Raw genomic sequence first — 20,933 nt, forward strand, 5'->3', positions numbered from 1 at the left:
ATATTTTTAAAAAGTAAAACTACACTACGGGTTGAGTTCTGATTATCTCCGCAACAGATATGTATCATTTCTAGAGTCTCGCTTTTTCTAAGTTAAACATAAGAGCCCTCTTTTTTCTATTTTTCATGTTTCTTAATCCATAAATCCAGATGTCATCAAATTCTTGTTATCCATTTCATGTAAAAAGTCTATAAAAGGTTTTCATTCAGTCAAGAAGTTAACTAACGTCCTTTCTCTAATCAGTGAAGTAAGTTTTGCCATTGGTGCAAACTCCAAAATTTTTGTCCACCATTCCTCCACTGTAGGCAATGTTGGAGTTTTCCAGTTTTGTGCATAAAGTACTCTTGCTGCCGGAATAAAATATTGAAAAAAAGTTCCAAAGCTTTTTTCCAACTGGCTGTCCATTATGATGAACATGTTATTTCTAAAATGTATAAACTTCTGTTGAGATTTGAAACAGGGGAAGAGCAAGTAAAGGAATGTATGATTAAATGGGCAAAAAAAATGTGGGCATGACATATTAATGGAGCATTGGGAAATTATGTGGACAAGGGGGTTGAAATTTACATTAAGCTCTAGTATCAAAGAAAATTTTTACAAGATGATGTATTGTTGGTATATGACTCCTGAAAAATTGGCTAGAATGTATAAGCGGGCATCAAATGTATGTTGGAAATGTGCTAAACAAGAAGGGACATTATATCATATGTGGTGGACATGTAAGAAAGCAAAGAGTTTCTAGTTGCAGATACAATCATCGATTTAGAAGATTTTGAAGATTAAAATTCGGTTGAAACCTGAGACTTTTGACTTCCGGTTTGGGATCATGGTGGTCTGACGCAGCTCTAAAAGTGGAGCTGTCCGAGCCGCTGTTTGTGAGGGCCAGCGGGGTGCTAGATCGCCCGGGCCCCCCTGTTCTCAGGTGGAGAACAGGCATGAACACTTAGGATCCAGAGGGTGCGTTGATCTCGGCTGAGGGGGGAGATCTGCATAACGATCTCCCACCCAACCTTGAGGTCCCACCCGGAGAAGGACGGCAAAGATCTCTGCAGCGGCTTTGGAGTCATTGTTTTGGCTTAAGAACACCGTACCCAAGCTTCAGTAACTAATTGGGACTAATTTGGAAGAATTTGAGTATTGAAACAGCTATTACAACCCGCAAATAGAACTATTAAGGTAAAGATTGCTATCTCTCTTTTTGAGAAGAAATTCGATAAGAAGAATTGAATTAACTTGGAAGATAAAAGTTGCTAAGTGTTAAGGATATATTGGCTAAGCTCCAGTAAAGTGACTGAGTTAAAAGGAATTTATTTAGAAGAATTAGAGCGAAGAAAGTAATTATTGTTTACATACCTGTGGTTTAAGAGAGATAGTGAACTGTGGGAAATTGGAAAAAAACGCAAGAACCGCTGGGCGGTTGTGTCGGAGCAGGAAGTGCGTCAATGCAATAGAGTAACAAACTGGAAGCGGTGGCTAAAGGAAACCCGGAAAAGGAAGAGCGCCATTTTGAAAAAGGGAAAGGGCAAGACCTCAAGTTAAGCGGAAGTGGGACATCTTGGAGAAGGGTAAGGGCAGAATCTTCGACTAAAAACCATAGAGAAAAGACGCCCGCCATTTTGGAGATCGGAATTATTTAATCGGAGAAGAATTTGTTTTAAATAAAGGACTTAACTTTAAAAATAATAAATTACCAACGCCACGGAGTTGCGGAAGAGAGCAGACTCGTGGGAGCAAGCTAAAGCCAGCCCCACGATGTCGAAGAAGGAGTGGCAGTCGGCATTAGAGAGTCTCGACAAGAAAGTGGTGGATGGAAATAAGGAGATTAAAGATATGATAAGAGACATGGCAAGAGACTTTAAAGAGACACTTAAATCGGAGGTGGCGGAAGTAACCAAGAGTATCGATGAGGTCAAGAAGGAGTTACAAACGACGCAATTGAAAGTGAAGGTAATGGAGGATGAAGTGGACAATTTGTCTGTTTCCTTCAAGACAGAAACTAAGGGTTTGCAAGGAAGAATGGCCGTGATGGAATGTAAATACATGGAAAGGCAACTCAGATTTCGTGGGGTCCCAGAAGTAGAAGGAAAGTCAGCCCAAGAGCAGATTTCAGAAATACTTGCAGAATTTTTGGATAAAGAAGTGGAAGAAATTGTGGTTTTACTGGATGTGGCCTACAGAATCAACTCGAAATATGCAGCACAAAAAAATCTCCCAAGAGATATGATAGTGCAATTTACAACGAAAAGAACAAGAGAAGATATTGTGAGTAAACAGTTTCAAAGCCCTCTGGAAATTGCTGGAAAAAGAGTACAAATAATGAAAGAACTACCTAGAGGAGTTTTGTTGGAGAGAAAGAAATACAGAGAACTGGTTCAAATGTTGAAGGATTTGAATATCAGATATAGATGGGAAATTCCAGAGGGCTTGAGCTTTGAATTTCAAACAGTTAAAAAAACAATCTGGTCCAGTCACGAGATGGAGAGGTTTTTTATGGACAATGAAAAAGACTTACCTAAAAGATCTAGAATATGACTATGGAGTGCAAAATTATATCTTGGAATGTAAACGGACTTAATTCACCTTTCAAACGTAAAACTATCTTCCACGGGCTAATCAAACAGCATTGCAATATAATTTGTCTACAAGAGACTCATATCAGGAAGCAAGATGTGAAATATTTGAAAAATGCTAAATTGGGAAGGGAATTTGCAGCCTCATCGAAGCAAAAAAAAGAGGAGTAGTTTTGTATGTTAAAGATGAGCTGCAACCTAAAATGATATTTAACGATGTGGAAGCAAGATATATAGCTGTGGAAATTATTTGGAATACGGAAAAGATTTTATTGATTGGAATTTATGCACCAAATGGAGCTAAGGACAATTTTTAAGGACTTACAGAAACAACTGGATGGATTAACTTACTCACAGAAAATTTTGGCAGGTGACTTTAATGGAGTTACGGCATTAGACATGGACAAGAAAACAAAAGGTGCTCACATGAAAAGGGGACTATTACCAAAATCCTTCTTTGAAATGATGGATCAGGAGAATTTGGAAGATACCTGGAGAAGAAATAACCCCAAGGTAAAGCAATATACCTTTTTTTTCACCGAGACATTTGACACTATCAAGAATTGATATGATCTGGGCCTCTAAAGACTTGGTTGTTTGGACAAAAGATGTGGAGATAATGCCAAAAATAGGCTCAGATCATAACCCAATTATGTGGAAATTTGGGAAAGGCACCAAAAGACGGAGATGGAGAATAAATGAGGATTTGCTGCAACAAAAAGACAATTTAGAACTGCTACAGTGGGAGACCAAATTCTTTATACAGTATAACTTGAACAATACCGTTCCAACTCACAAAGTCTGGGATACTTATAAGGCAGTTATTAGAGGAGTATTGATGGATTTGAATGCAAGGGATAAAAAGAAAAAAGAGGAGAAAAGCAAAGAAATTGTGGAGAATATAAGAAATAAGGAGTTACAACTGAAGAAAAGACCAGGGAAAAAGAAATTATTTCAAGAAATTAAAATTCTGCAAGAACAACTGAAAGCAATGGAGAACAAAGAGTTGGAGTGGGAATTGAAGAAGTTGAATCAAAAGTCGTTTGAGGGAGCAAACAAACCCGGGAAATATTTAGCATGGCAGTTGAAAAAGAAAAAAGAGAAAAAGGTAATAACTAAGATTCAAGAAAATGGAATGACATTGACTGATCAAGCAGCAATAAGTAGAGCATTCTTTAAATTTTATGCAAAATTATATCAGAGGAAAGAAGTAAGTTTGGATGCTATTGAGCAATATTTAGGCAAAGTTAAACTACCATCGATATCAGAGAATTGGAAGGAAAAATTAAACGCAGAAATTACGGAGACTGAGATAAGAGAAGCTATTGAGGCGACTAAATTAGGCAAAGCACCTGGTCCGGATGGAATTACGGCCAGACTTTATAAATCTTTGGCAGATGAGCTGGTACCTTTTTTGAAGGTGGTAATGAACGAAATTTTAAGGGGACAAAAGGTCCCAGAGTCTTGGAATGAGGCCACCATATCATTGATACCAAAGGAAGATCAGGACCTTGGTAATGTTAAGAACTATCGACCTATTGCGTTGCTGAATAATGATTATAAAATTTTTGCAAAAATACTGGTGGAAAGGCTGAAGGAAGGCCTTGTGGAATTTATTGCAGAAGAACAAGCAGGCTTCCTTCCAAATAGACAAATCAAAGACAACTTGAGAACTGTTTTAAATGCGATAGAATATTACGACAAACATTGTGAAAAAGAAGTTGGTTTCTTCTTTGTGGATGCTGAGAAAGCTTTTGACAATTTAAATTGGAGTTTTATGTTCGTCACAATGGAAAAACTGCAAATGGGAAAAGACTTTATTCAAACAGTAAGAGCGATTTATAAAGACCAATGTGCAGCAATTGTAGTCAATAATGAGCTAACCAAAAAATTGGAAATAAGGAAAGGTACAAGGCAGGGCTGCCCATTATCTCCATTGTTGTTTATCTTGATTTTGGAAATATTGTTGATTCAGATTCGAGAGGATGATGCAATACGAGGCATAAAAATTAAAGATTTCACCTACAAAGAGCTTTTGCAGATGATGTAATGGTTATTGTTGAAGATCCAATGCAAAACATGCTGAAGCTGTTGGACAAAATAAAGGAATTTGGAGAGCTGGCTGGATTTTATGTCAACAAAAGAAAATCTAAGATATTATGTAAGAATATGACCAAACAAAAGCAACAAGAACTGATGGAAATTACAAATTGCGAAGTAACACATAAAGTAAAATATTTAGGAATTGAGCTTACAGCGAAGAATATCGACTTGTTCAAGAATAACTACGAAAAGCTATGGCAGCAAATTGACAGAGATTTGATTAAATGGAATAAATTAAACCTGTCATGGCTGGGAAGAATAGCGGCAGTCAAAATGAATGTGTTACCACGGATTATGTTTCTACTGCAAACAATTCCAATTATCAGAGACAGTAAGCAATTTGAAAAGTGGCAGAGGAAGATTTCCGATTTTGTATGGGCAGGCAAGAAACCGCGAGTAAAAATGAAAGTTTTGTGTGATGCCAAGGAAAGGGGTGGACTGCAACTGCCGAATATCAGACTATACTATGAAGCAATTTGTTTGGTATGGCTTAAAGATTGGATGTCACTGGAGAACTGTAAGCTACTAACTTTGGAAGGTTATAAAAAATTGTTTGGGTGGCATGCCTATTTGTGGCATGATAAATTGAAAGCTGATTGCATGTTTTTACATCATTATGTGAGAAGGAGTCTCTTCACAGTCTGGAAAAAATATAAAAATTACCTGGGTGAAGGTATCCCCTCGTGAGTGGTACCATATGAATCTATTGACCTGAGAGTTATTTACAATAGAGACCAATGTCTGTCCTATAAAAAGATTCTCATTCAGGAACAAAATATGTTAAGAATTAAAACAGAAAAAGAGTTAGGTTCATGTTATGGATGGTTTCAATATAGACAGATAACGGACTTATATAACTCGGATCGTTTAAAAAGCGGAATTAAATGGAAAGATTCGGAATTGGAGGAAGTTATATTGCAGGAAAGTAAGAAGAAAATTTCAAAAATTTACAAAACTCTTTTGAAGTGGTATACAGAGGATGAAGCTGTTAAAGTCCAGATGGTGAAGTGGGCTATAAACTGTCAAAGGGACATAACAATGGAGTCATGGGAATATTTGTGGAAAAATATAATGAAGATCTCAACTTGTACCAGTATTAAGGAAAATGTCTTTAAGATGATATATAGGTGGTATTTGACGCCAAAAAAAATAGCTTATGGAAATGCTAAAATGTCTGATAAATGTTGGAAATGTAAAAGGCATGAAGGATCATTGTATCATATGTGGTGGACTTGTGAGGTAGCTAGGCAGTACTGGGGAGATATTTTAGAAATGATAAATGAGATTTTGCAGATTTCAATAATAAAGAACCCAGAACTCCTACTACTGAACCTAAATATGGAGGATGTTCCTATGCAACACAGGACATTGTTATTTTATATGACAACAGCGGCAAGAATATTATATGCGCAGAAATGGAAAGTGCAAGAAATACCATCTATTGGAGATTGGATACAAAAGTTGCTGTACATGGCGGAAATGGACAAAATGACAAGAAGGCTGAGAGACCAGAATGCTGAAGAATTTTTCAAGGACTGGGGTAGACTGAAGGAGTATTTGGAAAAAAAGTGGGACGTGAAGAGGAAATTGTGGCAATTTGAAAGTTATTAGGGAAACTTAGTGGGGACAGTAATCTTTACCATTTAAAGAAAAATTTTAATTACGGTAGAATTTAAATTTTAGATAGATTTAAAGATAATGGAAAGTACTTAGTTTATAAATGTAAAAAAAGTTACTATATAGAGGGAGAATATAATAGGTTATACAATAAGATACGGGTTGGAAAACTGTTGGAAGTCACTAGAAAAGGGGGAGAGGAAAGGGTGGGGGAAATTTGATATTTAGGTTCAATAATTGAAATATTGATTGTAGACATGTACTCACCTAATAAAAAAATTTTTATAAAAAAGAAAAGAAAAGAAAGAAACCAGAGACTTTTTTGTAGGGTTGCCAGCTCTTGATTGGGAAATTCCTGGAAATTTGGGGGAGGAGCCTGAGGAAGGCAGGGTATAGTGCCATAGAGACCACTCTCCAAAGTAGCTATTTTCTTCAGGGACACTGATCTCTGAAGGTCAGTTTTTTATTCCAGGAGATCTCCAGACTTCACTTGAAGGTTGGCAACCCTGTGAGCCCCCCCCCCATCGACATCCAGCCTGCCCACTTTCAGGGCCTGTACCTCAACCTGCCTTACTCATATGGTAGGAGGGGGCAACTCCTGCAACACTATTGTCTCTGCTAATTGGCTTATATGGTGGCTTCAGCTCCTGCTCCTCCCCCTCTCCTGCCTGCAGTGCTGCCATAGGGACACATGAGAAACTCATGGAAGAGGAGAAGCCCAGTGGCTTGATCATTCACTCACCTTCTCATCTTCCCTCTGCCTAGCTGCCCCCCTTGCTGATTGTGCATTTATATTGTGCACAAGCACAGAACATGCTTTTCTGTTTGAGGGTCTTAAGTTCTTCCATTTTTAAAACTTTCTGCATTTTTCTTCAAATCTAGGGGCTGTCCCAAAGAAATCTCCTTTCTTTGTGCATGGCCTCCATTTCAGGATTTAAGTATCCACAACTGTGAACCTATTGAGAAATAAACAAGCAGGGCAACATCAAGGACTTTATTTTATGTATGTATGTATGTATGTATGTATGTATGTATGTATGTATGTATGTATGTATGTATGTATGTATGTTATGTATTTATATTCCGCCTTTCTCACTGAGAAGGTGGATTACATAGTGTGAGATTAGTACAATTAGTGGCAAGGACAAGGGAGGCATTTCCATATAGTGTCAAGAACATTTCCATACACAATGTCATAGGGTAAATGAATACAGTTTCAAGATCATTTCCATAAACAATGTCATGGGGTAAAAGAATATAAGTTTACAAAGATATAGTATTAGCAAGGATCCTGTATGGGGTTGAGGAATTGCTGAAACAGAACATAATCAATTCTAGGACTTACATTGAACAACACAAAGCACAGGTAGGATATTTAAAAGCAACAGATAATATGTAAGGCAACATAATGGTGAAATCTATGGTTTCTAATTCATTAGTGAAACATTTGGGATCCCTTTCCTACAGTACCACCCTCTCAGCTGAAAAAAAGGCCTTTTTAAATAATTCAGTTTTGCATTGTTTGTGGAAAGCCAGGCTGTTCCATAGGGTAGGGGCCTGTTCGGATGAGCGAAGCTGCTGTGGAGGGACATAGGGAGAGAGGCGGTCCCGTAGGTGTGCTGGACCAAAGCCGTGAAGGGCTTTGTATGTAATAACCATTACCTTGAACTGAGCACGGTAACATATAGGTAGCCAATGGAGTGACTGGGGATCACATCATTTCCCCCTGTATCCCCTTCCCCATGCTATTTCCTCTTTCTTTCCTCCTGACAGCCTCAAGATCATTTCCCCTTTCCCTCCTTCCTTCTCCACTTCCCACACCCCAAACATCTTTTCTTTTATCTGCCCCCACCCACAGTTTTCAACATGCTTTATTATTAATCTACTTCATTGTATGGGTGGTTCAGTTGTTATTGAACAGGCAGTGGCGGAACAGCTGCAGGCTTTCCTGGAGGATTCTTCTATACTGGACCCATTCCAATCTGGCTTCCACCCGGGGTATGGGACAGAGACAGTACTGGTTGCCATCACAGACAAACTTCTTAGGCACCTGGATCAACATGGGTCGGCACAGCTGGTTTTGTTGGATTTTTCTGCAGCATTCGACATGGTCAACTATGAACTGTTGACTCACCGTCTCTCTGATGTGGGGGTCTAAGGGACTGCCTTGCAGTGGCTTGTCTCCTTTCTCCATTGTTGGGGACAGAGGGTGGTGCTTGGGAAGAGGTTATCTGCACACCAATTGCTGGTGTGCAGTGTCCTACAAAGGGCAATACTCTCCCTTTTGTTATTAAATCTTTATATACATCCTCTCGCCCAGTTGGTGCAGTTTCAGACTGGGTTGTCACCAATATGTGGATGACACCGAGTTGTATCTGCTGAGGGATGGCCTGCCTGGCTCCACCCTGGATATCCTGGCGAGACCCAGTTTGATGTGGTAGTTAAGAGTGCAGGACTCTAATCTGGAGAACCGGGTTTGATTCCCCACTCCTCCACTTGAAGCCAGCTGGGTGACCTTGGGTCAGTCACAGCTTCTAGGAGCTCTCTCAGCCCCACCCATCTCACAGGGTGTTTGTTGTGGGGATAATAATGACATATTTTGTAAACCACTCTGAGTGGGTGTTATGCTGTCCTGAAGGGTGGTATATAAATTGAATGTTGTTGTTATTTAAAGACTGTGTCTGGATGAGTGAAGCAGAGCCAGCTGGAGCTGAATCTGGCGAAGACAAAGGTCCTGTACTTGGGCCGTGGGCTGCTAGATTATGGAAGCCCTAAGTGGACTGGGACCAGCATACCTGAGGGACCACCTCTCCCTGTATGTACCCTGGAGAGCACTTAGATTGGCAAATAAAATCTATTGGTGGCCCCTGGTCCCAGGGAGGCTCGGCTGGCCTTGACCAGGGCCAGGACCTTCTCAGTCCTGGCTCCAACCTGGTGGAACTCTCTGTCGGAGGACACCTGGGCCCATAAAGACTTTATATCCTTTCGGCGGGCCTTTAAGACAGAGATGTTCCACCAGGCATATGGTTGAGGCCAGTCTCAGGTTCTCTAGAAATGCCTCCCTACTGGTCTCCTGCCAGGAGGGCTACACAACCATCTGGCCCCTTACATGTGATGTTTCAGTGATGATACCAAGTTACATCCCTCCCTCCTTTTGCTTATATCATGGTTGGGAAAAGTGGAGGGGGCTGCCATCTGAGATTTTGAATGTATTTGTATTGTTGTTTCTGGTTTTAATTTATTTATATGTTTTATTTTTGTACTCTTTATATTGCTGTAACCTGCCCTGAGCCCACTTGCGGGGAGGGTGAGCTAAAAACTGAATCACTCAATAAATAAATGTATAACCCAGATCTGAGATGGCATTCATTTCTTAAAGGTACAAGCACTATTTCTCTTATTTTAGAGGTTTTAAAAAAAACAAAAACAACCCCCATACATTTTTTCTTTTTAAGATTTCAAATTTTTCTGCAAACATGGAACTTTTCTCAGATTTGTAGAAAGATCTGTCTTGTCTGTTCATGGGTCAGGTCTCGGGATTTAAGTATCTGCAGATCAGGCCATGTTGACAATAAGACATACTGATGATATTTATGCTATATGCATACAATACACAGATCTTAGGCATACAGATATTTGTCCCTGATGTTCATCAACCAGCTCCTTGGTATTATTCTTGTTCGCTGTGTGAAATCTAGGATATGGGATGAACAGTATAGAACAACTTTCCTTTGCTTGCTCTCAGAAAATACTGTAAATGGGCTGTCTAAAATCCTAAATGCCTCCATTTCACCACCAGAATTCTGAAAGGCTCCTGAGATTTGTCGATTGCCTCCATTAAGAAACACTGGTTCTTCACTCAAGAACCTAGCTCAGCAAAAGTATACTTATGTACTTAAGCTATTTGGATAGGGAGAGTTTCTTAAGGAGGGATTTCACTACTGCCTGCTTCAAGACAAGGGGTACTTTATGTTCTTGCAATGAGGCATTTAACCATTCCTGTATCTATCAACTCTGTTTTGCACAGATATAAGGAGCCAGAATTGGCAAGGGTTGTATATAGAGGTGGTAGACCACATCTCTCCAAGCAGGTTATCCACATCCTTAGGCTGTAATAACTTAATGATCCAAGCAAATGTGATTTGATGTCAGCATCCTGAGCCTGAACTTTCAAAAATAGTCAGTAGTTTCCTGTATTAGTCAAATATTAATAACATGGTATTTGTAAATTCTCAAAAAGAAAGTGAAAGAAAATATCATCATGTAAAGCTTGTATTTATTACTGTTCTTTTTACAGTATGAATTCTAAATGTAAACATGTGATTTTCGTTATTTATTTATGTGATTTATAGTCCGCCTTTCTCACTGAGACTCAAGGTGGATTGTACAGTATGAGATTAGTACAATCCATATCAAGTACATTTTCATACAGTATTAAGGATATTTCCATAAACAATGCCATAGAGTAAATAGATACAAATTTTAAAAGACATAGCATTAGCAAGAATCGAATACAAAGTAGAAGAAAATACTGAAACAGAACATAATCATTTCTAGGACTGACATTAGACAACAAAAAGCAAACATAAAGCACAGGTAGTACATAGGAGTACATATTTAAAGCAACAGATAATATGTAAGGCAACTTAGTGGTGAAGTCTACAGTCCCTAACTCATTAGTGAAACATCTGAGACCTCATCCCTACAATATAGCCCTCCCATTTGAGTAAAATTAGTCTTGCTCAGAATTTTATACCTTACTTTCAATAACATTCAATTATGTTTTAAATCAGGTGAAATGTATACTTTTTTAAAGTAGGTCAACAACAGTGCTGCACATGAAATATTTTGGGAGGTTATTTCTCCTATTGCTGTAGCAACTATTGGGATTTTTTATTGTGTTCTTTTATATATATTTTAGGAGATCATTGTATCAAGTCCTAATAAAAATTTTTCATTATATAAGTGCTTTGTTTTGGAATCCTAATACAATAATGTATTATTACATCTGCCCTTTTAAATGTTACCTTTAGCTGTGTTCTCAAATATTTCATAACTGAAAATAGCACAAAATGTTGTGTCCAGTGATCTGTGACTTCTGAATTTTGGAAGAGCTTTTTATTCACTGAATTGGAATGAATTAAAGATGGTGAACCGTAGCTACAGAATTAGAATTGCATAAATGGTAAATTCAATTTAGTTATCTGCTAGTTGCTTTCAGCTTCAAAAGCTAGAAGGCAGTGCTAATTGTAAGTAGCTAGTAAATACAGAATATTGTTTTGTTAAAAATGTTCAAAGGTAATATTATAGCTAAACAATCTTTCACTTAATCCTATTGTGGATTTGTGTGTACCTATTTCTGTTTACATTAGTCATTCTTGTCCATAAATTATAAATTGTCCATAAGACCAATGATTCCATCAGCAAATTATCTAGAAAATGCTGTCAGTGCATATTTTGATATTTGTGCCACCGGGTATATTTGCTGCTATTCCAGTGGTCTAATTAACCTAGCAGTAATCTCTTGTGGCCAATGCTTTCACTGTTTATTTTCCTTGGCACCATAGTTTAGACGTTTGCATCCTTCATACACCTTAAAATAGATCTGGAATTTACTATTGATTTTTCCCTCTTCCCTTTTTTTCTTTCCCTCTTCCTTTCTTTGATTGGCAGTATCATCCAGATAAACAGAACGCAGATGTGCCAGCAGGAGAAGTGGAGGCGCGCAAGCAGAGGTTCATCGAAATTGATCGAGCGTGGAAAATTCTAGGGAATGAAGAGACAAAAAAAGAGTATGACCTGCAGCGGCGTGGTAGGTTCCTGCCGAGGAGTGCTGTAGTAGTAGCAACAGCAGCTCTTGAGAACAGAGGTTGGAGTGGTAGCTCAGTGATGTTTTTTCAAATGCTTTTTGTTCGACTGAAACACTTCATTTGCTCTTATCTTGCTTCCATATTTAGATACATTATTTATACTGATTACTACACATCCATTAAGCAGTAAAAACATTAAATTACTTTTGACAAAGCATTTGTTGGTAGCTGTTCTATTAATTCTAATGAATGTAGGATTTAGATAATAATGACTTAGTTTAGCCATTCTTCATTTAACAGTATTTAAAGCAGTTTCATTAAATGTTCTTAATTACTTGAGTTATGCCCTTTACTACAGTCCATAGCAGCATTTTAGATATAGGTTCTGAGTAATTTTTTCCAAAGATATACTGAAAGATGGTTTTATAAACACTTCAGAATCATTAAAGCATATTGTCTCCACTACCTTTCATAAATGAAGAATTGTTTTAGGATATTTTTCAGAACATATCTCTCATTTAAACTACTACTTAAGAAGTAGCTTATAAATAATATTTCAGTAAAGCACATTTACCAGGCAGTTCCAGCATGCATTTCTTTTTTATACATCTTGGAAAATAGCATACTAAAATAGTGACAGGCTGTTGTGAGAAAGAAAGGGGGAAATGTAGGTCAGGTCTGTCACACATGGGCTACCATTACATGAAGTGATAGGCTGTCTTTTTGCTCTGGCCTCAGGATAGGAGTCCCTCAGCCTTTCCATTAGAACCTTCAATAAATGTATATCTACCCTACATGTTAATGGGGGAGGGGGAGTCAATAATAGTGTACTTGCCTGTGGGGAAAACACTCAGTCGCACTCTGCAGTAACACAGTCTGGTCTAGCATTGACGTGTAGCTACCACCACTTTTCAGTGTGTTTGATAAAAGCTCACTGTCTCTGCAGCTTGTTATTGAATTCCCTTCCATTGTACATTGGCACACCATCAAACCTTTTACTCTTGCTGTTTTCCTTGCTGCTAAGGTTGCCACAATTTTATTTGAGAAACAAAAGGTTAGTCAGTGTGGCTGGCAGATACACATAATCGACTGAATAATATACTGAATAAGGGAGTACATTTTGTCTAGTGAATTATTTAGTATCTATATCACATTTTCTCAAAATGCACTGTTTAGCATGTCAAGTATTAGAAAATCAAAAGTTTCAGTAAGCCAATTTATTTTTGAAAAGGAGTTTGACTAACTCAAAGTGATGATTACGGACATGTTTCTCTAGTATGAAATGGATGGCTATTGCTTTGTTTATACTTTGTCCATTTTTTCCTCTTTTGAGATATCACTCAAGCTATTCCTATCAATTTACCTTGCACCCTTACATGTAATGTGGAACATGATAATTGTTGGTCTCAGTTTTATTTGTATGTACAAGTTTCCTCCATTTGCCTTTAATCATGTTACCCACATTCATTGAGTGAAAATAATTTTGGTAGAAATCTTCCAGGCACTGATTCCATGCATCCTTGGCTCTTTGAGGCCCTCAGAGTCTTGGAAAAATTGGTTTTATCTAATTCAGAACTGTTACATGCATTTCAGAACTGTCACGTGTATGTTGGTGCTTCCTAAAACTTTTTTTTTAATTGAGAAGAATTGTTTTAAAAGAAAATTTAATTTAAAAATAACATTTTTTTCAAATGTACATTCATATTTTGAGGTGTATAAATATTTAAATATTTATATATTTTAAAAAACCTGAGTTTGATAGATTTAACAGCCTGTTCAAACAAGATTGAAATGAATGCCGTAAAGTATAAGCACAATGTATATAACTGTCTTCCAGTATTAAGTTGACCAGAATATTGACGTCAGAATAATCTGTGCAGAGCCCTCCCCAAATGGTACTGAATGTTATTGGTTGCTGAAAACATAAGTTAACAAGACTAGTGCCAAGAGATATGGGTTATGAGCAGATGAAGAGAATAATAGTTCAGTGGTAGGAAAAGACTGCCAAATTAGCAGATTGTAGAAATGTGGGGGAGTGCACAATGGAAAAATTATCTTTTTAGAAGAGGATTGTTGCATCATACAATCACACTTCTCTACAAAAACAGGAAACAGATAAAACAGATAAAAAAAACAGATGAATTCTTAATGACAAAAAAACCACACATGTAAAACAAGACATTTATTTTGATGGCTTCTTTTAAGAACTGGGTTTGATCCAGATGAAATTAGTGCCGGTTATGCAAGTCTCAGAGCTAAACTAGAGACCATTTGCAGTAATTGGTGATAACATTCATTGCAAAACATAGTTAACACCTGTAATGGCTAATGAATTCCAGTTCCTTGTTCATAGATCCAGAGGAGTTAGCCGTGTTAGTCTGTAGTAGCAAAATTGAAAATAGTCCAGTAGCACCTTTAAGACTAACCAACTTTACAGTAGCATAAGCTTTCGAGAATCACAGTTCTCTTCGTCAGATGTGTGGAGGGTAAGAAGAAACTGGTCAGATATATAGGTGGAGAGGGGAGGGGGGAGTAGATGCAATCAGTAGCTTCTGATAATGAAATCAGTTACTTCTGATAATGAGAACCATTCATAGTCTCTATTCAATCCATGCCTGACTGAATTAAATTTACATATGAATTCCAATTCAGCAGCTTCTCCTTGGATTATGTTTTTGAAAGGCTTCTGTTGAACTACAGTGACCTTTAAGTCCTTGATGGAATGTCCTGGTAGACTGAGGTGTTCTCCTACTGGTTTCTGGATGTTGCCATTTTTAATGTCAGATTTGTGTCCGTTTATTCTTTTGCGCAGAGGTTGGATGGTTTGTCCAATGTACAGAGCAGATGGACATTGTTGGCATATGAGGGCATATATCACATTGGAGGATGAGCAGCTGTAAGAGCCAGATATAGTGTAGTTGATGCCATTGGGTCCTGTAATTGTATTTCCTGGGTAGATATGAGGGCAGAGCTGGCATCTGGGTCTGTTGAACGTTTGGTACCTGTGCTGGTGACTCTGCTAGCTGATTCATGGTTGTAAGTGAGAAGTCGTTTAAGGTTGGGGGGCTGTCTGTAGGCAAGGAGAGGTCTTCCACCCAGGGCTTGTGAGAGAGAGGCATCATTTGCCAGGATGGGTTGTAGATCACTGATGATACATTGGATGGGTTTGAGCTGAGAACTATAGGTGACAACCAGTGGTGTTCTATTGTTAGTTCCTTTAGGTTTGTCCTGGAGCAGGCTGTTTCTGGGTACTAGTCTGGCCCTGTTGATTTGTTTCCTCACTTCATCTGGTGGGTACTGTAGCCCCAAAAATGTTTGTTGTAAATCTCTTAAGTGGGAGTCCCGATCAAGAGCATTGGAGCAGATATAATTGTAACGTAAGGCTTGGCTGTAGACAATCGACCGAGTGGTATGTTTAGGGTGGTAGCTGGTGACAGTTCCTTGTTGTCTCTTTAGCATGTAAATTTAGACTTCAGTAATTTCACACTGGAGTCTCCCTTTGAAGCTAGAGAATGGTGATTTTTGGCTCAGCAACAGAGTGTCCTGGGAGATTCAGTTGTGACTTATTTAAATTCCATTGCTTTCAGTGGGACGTATTCATTAGTATCTTTAGGTTGATTGGGATCATTGTGCTTGGTGCTTAACAAATGAAAATTTCTGCTCTTTTAAAGTTTGTTTCTGATCCTGGCGGAAGTCAGGTTCAGGTAGCTGGCTCAAGGTTGACTCAGCCTTCCATCCTTCTGAGTTTCCTGGGGGTAAAATGTAGGTGACTGGGGAAGGCAATGGCAAACCACCCCATAAAAATTCTGCCAAGAAAACGTCATGATGCGACATTCCCCCGTGGGTCAGTAATGACTTGGTGCTTGCACAGGGGACTACCTTTACCTTTTTCCTTGAAGTAACTGCTGTGACTTGCTCATCTGTTGTACTTTGGGGCCTATTTTTCCCAGGCCAGACTGTTCTGGGAGTTCCATACTTCCCAAATGCTTAAAGGTCCAATTTAGATTGGGACCATAATACACAAGGAGAGGTTGGTTAAACCTTCCTTCCTGCACCATTTTCCAAACTTGATGTAGTCCCAGGTAGCTGGTCTAAATTGAGGCTCCCTAGAAATAGTTCATGTTGGGAAAACAGTGCAGGGAAGAAAGCTTAAACTGCCTCTCCTTATGTGCCTAGTCCCAGTCCAAAACATGCCTGTGCATTTCTAGAAAACATGAGTGATACCTTTATTAAAAAAGCTAATATCAGATGTTTGAGAGTTGTCTAAATATAGGCCAATCTCTATTCTTGCTCCCAAAGACAAGATATTGTACAGATGAGTCTGAAGGTACAGAAGTATCTGGATGATGTGTGTGTCCTTGTCTTGGTCCAATTTGGCTTTAGGCTTGGCTTTGGGACAGATACAGCTTTGGTGGATCTGGTGGATGATCTCCATTTATATCTAGATAATGGAAATGCTTCCCTGTTGGTTATCTTGGACTTATTAGCCACTTTTGATGCTATCACTCACTTGTTACTGTTAGTGCATTTGGGATAATGTATCCCTGAGAGGATACATTCTGCTGCTGCTCACTAGGGGTGTGCAATTCGGTATTCTGATTAGGTTAAAAATATCGAATCAGGGCTGTTTCGTTTTTTTTCAGTATTACCAAAACTTTTTCTGAATACCGAAAAATTTTGGTAATACTGAAACAGAGATGGCCGAAACAATTCGGCCATTGTTTTCAATGAGAAAACCTTCTCCCGGCTTTCTGGGAGTCTGGGGGGGGGGGCATTTTCTGTCCAAATCACACCAAACTTGGTGGAGACATTCTCCTAACTCTCTTCTAACTACCCCCCAAGTTTCAGAAGGATTGGACGTTGGGGGGGGGCATGTTATGCCCTCCCCAAACAAGGTGCCCCCATCCTCCTACACTCTCCATGGTTATCTATGGGGAAAAACAAGTCATCTTTCTACGTGGCTTGGGGTGGCATTTTGCAAGCAAAATGCACCCAACTTTCAGGGGACCTGCTCCCACCTGTCCTCCCATCCTCCACCACATTTCAGGCAGATTCCACTTGGGGGGGCATTTTATGGCCTCCCAAAGAAGGTGCCCCTATCCACCTCCACTCCACTATTCCCTATGGGGGAAATAAGAGAGGCTTGTCTGGCTAGGGGTGGCATATTGCATGCAAAATGCCCTCAAACTTCAGAGGACCTCCTCCTACCTGTCCTCCCTCCCTCCACCAAGGCTCAAGCAGATCTCACTTTGGGGGGCCATTTTATGGCCTCCCAAAGATGCTGCTCTTAGCCCCCCCCCCCTTTCTCCATTATTTCATATGGGGGAAATAAGACAGGCTTGTCTGGCTAGGGGTGGCATTTTGCATGCAAAATGCCCCCAAACTTCAGGGGCTCATCTCCCACCTGTCCTCCCACCTTACACAAAAATAACACATCTCACTTCACATTAAAGAATCACAAAAACACAATTGCTGTCAAAAACACTTTTCTTTAACTGCTTTAGGTTACACAGTAGGAGGGCACAACAGGGAATGAAAGCAGTCTACTACACAAAATAACACAACTCACCTCACCGTTTTTGACAGCAATTGTGTTTGGGTGATTCTCTGATGTGAAGTGAGTTTTTTTTTTTTGTGTAGTAGACTGCTTTTATGCCCTGTTGTGCCCTCCTACTGTGTAACCTAAAGCAGTTAAAGAAATAAAGTGTTTTTGACAGCAATTGTGTTTTGGGTGATTCTTTAATGTGAAGTTAGTTGTGTTATTTTTGTGTAAGATACTGTTGGCATGCCCTTTGGTGTGCTCCCCTGCTGTGCTACCTAAAGCTGTTCAAGAAATAAAGTGTTTTTGACAGGAATTGTGTTTTTGTGATTAATGTGAAGTGAGATGTGTTATTTTTGTGAAAGATCTTTCTGAAACTTGGGGGGTAGTTAGAGGAGAGTTAGGAGAAGGTCTCCACCAAGTTTGGTGTGATTTGGACAGAAAATGCCCCCCCCCCAGACTCCCGGAAAGCCGGGAGAAGGTTTTCTCATTGAAAACAATGGCCGAATCAAGCCGAAATGTGAATACCGAATCGGCTTGCTGTTTCGGTATTCCCTGAATACCTAAACGGTTTCCTGATTCAGTTAAAACCGAATCAGGTTTAACGAAACAGGCAGGCCTTGCACACCCCTACTGCTCACTCATGGGATTTTTTTGTGTCTGTTGTAAGCAACGTTGTAGAACAGCCTTCCAGAAGAAATTAGAAGATCTACATCTGTCTCACAGTTTTAAAGACCTTGTAAAATATCTCTTGAGACTTAAGAGCCTTTAGCTTCTCAAGACAATTGCTTTGTGGGTTACTTGAATTTTAAAGCCTTTTTCATCTAGGTTGTTTTTATTTTGTTGTTTTTAAGAAGTTATGTTTTTATACTGGTTTTTATGGTTACCCACTTTGGGTTGCACCTGACCTGGAGAAAGGCAGGGTTACAAATGTTGTTAAGTAAATAAAAATTAAATAAATGTATCTGTTGACAAGACTCAGAGGCTTATTTGTGGAGGAAATATATTTTGTTCTACAGCCCTCAGTGTAGATTCAGTAACTAATTGTGAAGAAACTTCAGCAAATACAGAGTTCGCCTCTTTCCCTGGCATTTTCACAAAAATGTAGTTCTTTCCATTATTTAAAAGCTGTTCTTTCATTAACTGAAAATATATACTGTTTGTCATATATGTCTGTCTGCATATCTGCCATAAGTATTTTCTGTGTTCTGTACTGATCCTCTGAGAGTATGTGAAGTTGCATATTGGTGGCCAATTGGGCTGGGAGCTGCTTATCTGGCAGGTGCCTACTGTGGTGTCTACTTTCATTTTCGCAGCCGCTAGAGGATGTGTCCTTGAGTACCGGCTTGAGTCTGGGAACTGACAATGACTTCATCTCTCCTCCAGTTCTCTCCTCCTGTCTCAAACCCCTCCCCCCCTTCCTGGCTCCTTCATGCCAGAATCCTAACCGTCCATATCCTAAAGGCGGGAACTTTCCCTATAACTAATCCCTCCAAACTTCTATACGTCACTTCTGCCAATACACTTGTCTGTGTATGCTGATACTGATGGATCTCTAATAAAGTAACTTTAACTCATACCCTGGAGTGTATGCAGTGGAGTACTATGGGGATCTAACTGCCAGAACCTGACACTGTTACTCCAAACTTATTCAAAATATTCTTTTGAAAGAAATAGGATTTACCTCCATAGAAGTTAGGGTTCCCAAGCATTGCCTGGCAACCAGTGAGAGTCCTGGGGGGTGCTGTCAGGCTCATGGTATGATGTCACTTCCAGGAAGAATCCAGAAATGATGGCACACCTCCCTAACAATTGCCAGAAACTTTCTGGGGGTCCTCTAAAGACCCCCAAGTTTCCTGAAGAATGGACTCCTGGGGCCCCCCAAGAAGGTGCCACACCCACTCTGAACAAGTTTCCCTAGGCACTCCATAATTTCATATGGGGGAAAAGTCAAAGCTGATTCCCATTGCAGAGAAACAGTGGGGCAAGGCTGCCACAGCCAAATGCAAGTTGCAACAAGGTGGAATGGGTGTGATTCTCTGATATGATGTTGGTCCCCTTCAGTTTGGTTTTGGGGGATTACATTCCTATGCTTCAGTTTGGTCCTGTTGGGCTTTCTCTGGCATGAACTTACTTTGCATTTGAGAGTACGCCTTGGCCATGGCGGCCTTACTCCAGCGTGTTTCTGCAGTGGGAGTTAGCTTTGACTTTTTCCCTGTATGAAACAATGGAGTGGCTGGGGGAACCTTATTAGAATTGGCCCCCAGGGTCCAATCTTCCTAAAACTTGTGGATTCCTTAGAGGACAGTCATGAGTGGGTCCCTTGAAAATTTGGTGGAATTTTCTTGAAAAATGCCGCTCCCAGTCCCCTGGATAGCCCCTATATATTTTTCTCCACAGGGAATAATGGAGAGTGGAGGAGCACCTTCTTCATGGGCCCATAAAATTGCCTCCCTCGGTCCAATCTTCATGAAACTTGGGGGGGGGGGGTCTTTATAGGACAGTCAGGAGTAGGTTCCCTCCAAATTTGGTGAGGTTTGTTTGAAAAATGACCCACCCTTAGCCCACAAGATAGCCCTGAGAGTGATTTTACCATAGAAAACAATGGCCAAATTTTACTATTTTTTGTCTGAAAATTTGGTAAAATTTCAGGATACCTGTTTTTCCATTTGGAATACCTGGCTTTTACCAAATCAACCAAAATTCAGTATTTTAATTTGAATTCTGAACCGAATACTCCTAGTGTAAGTTGTTCCTCTTGGGACAAATTCAGAGGGTTGCTATTGGAGACCAGCTATCCTGTGTGGGAATTATCATGTGGAATTCTGCAAGATGCAGTCTTATCCTCCATGTTATTCAATGTCTATGTAAAGCCTTTAAGAGAAATCATTCATATTTATAAAATTGGATGTCATCAATATGCAAATGATACCCAGTTCTATAGATCACTATCCAAATCCTCAGGTGATATTGTAGAAGTACTGAGTCGCTGCTTGACAGCTGTTGTCAAATGTCTGAAAGCAAACAAATTGAAATTGAACCCAAACAGGACAGAAGTGGTGCTGGTTTGAAAAGCAGAGATCTTGAAGGAAATTGTCATTCCAACCTTTGATGGGGTCCAGTTGACCCTGTCTGACTCAATGAAAAGCCTGGGGTTATATGGGATCCAGCACTGCTGCTAGAGAAGCAAGTAAATGCAATGGCAAAAAAGGCTTTTCCCCAACTTAGACTAACCTAGAAGATGCCCCCCTACTTTGACATAGCTGATCCAACCACCTGGATTCATGCTACAGT

The 20,933-nt window shown here is 39.5% G+C and overlaps 1 protein-coding gene across 2 annotated transcripts in view; it reads left to right on the top strand.

Annotated features, from left to right (window-relative positions):
• The window catches only part of DNAJC24 (DnaJ heat shock protein family (Hsp40) member C24), a 131,705-nt gene that overhangs the window by 94,979 nt on the left and 15,793 nt on the right, over nucleotides 1-20,933 (top strand). For both annotated transcript variants that reach the window (XM_054971433.1, XM_054971435.1), the window contains exon 3: nucleotides 11,964-12,102. In XM_054971433.1, coding sequence (XP_054827408.1) covers nucleotides 11,964-12,102 — 139 coding nt within the window. The remainder of the gene's footprint in view (nucleotides 1-11,963; nucleotides 12,103-20,933) is intronic.

The sequence above is a fragment of the Eublepharis macularius genome, chromosome 2 (genome assembly GCF_028583425.1).
Source record: "Eublepharis macularius isolate TG4126 chromosome 2, MPM_Emac_v1.0, whole genome shotgun sequence".
Classification (NCBI taxonomy): Eukaryota; Metazoa; Chordata; class Lepidosauria; order Squamata; family Eublepharidae; genus Eublepharis; species Eublepharis macularius.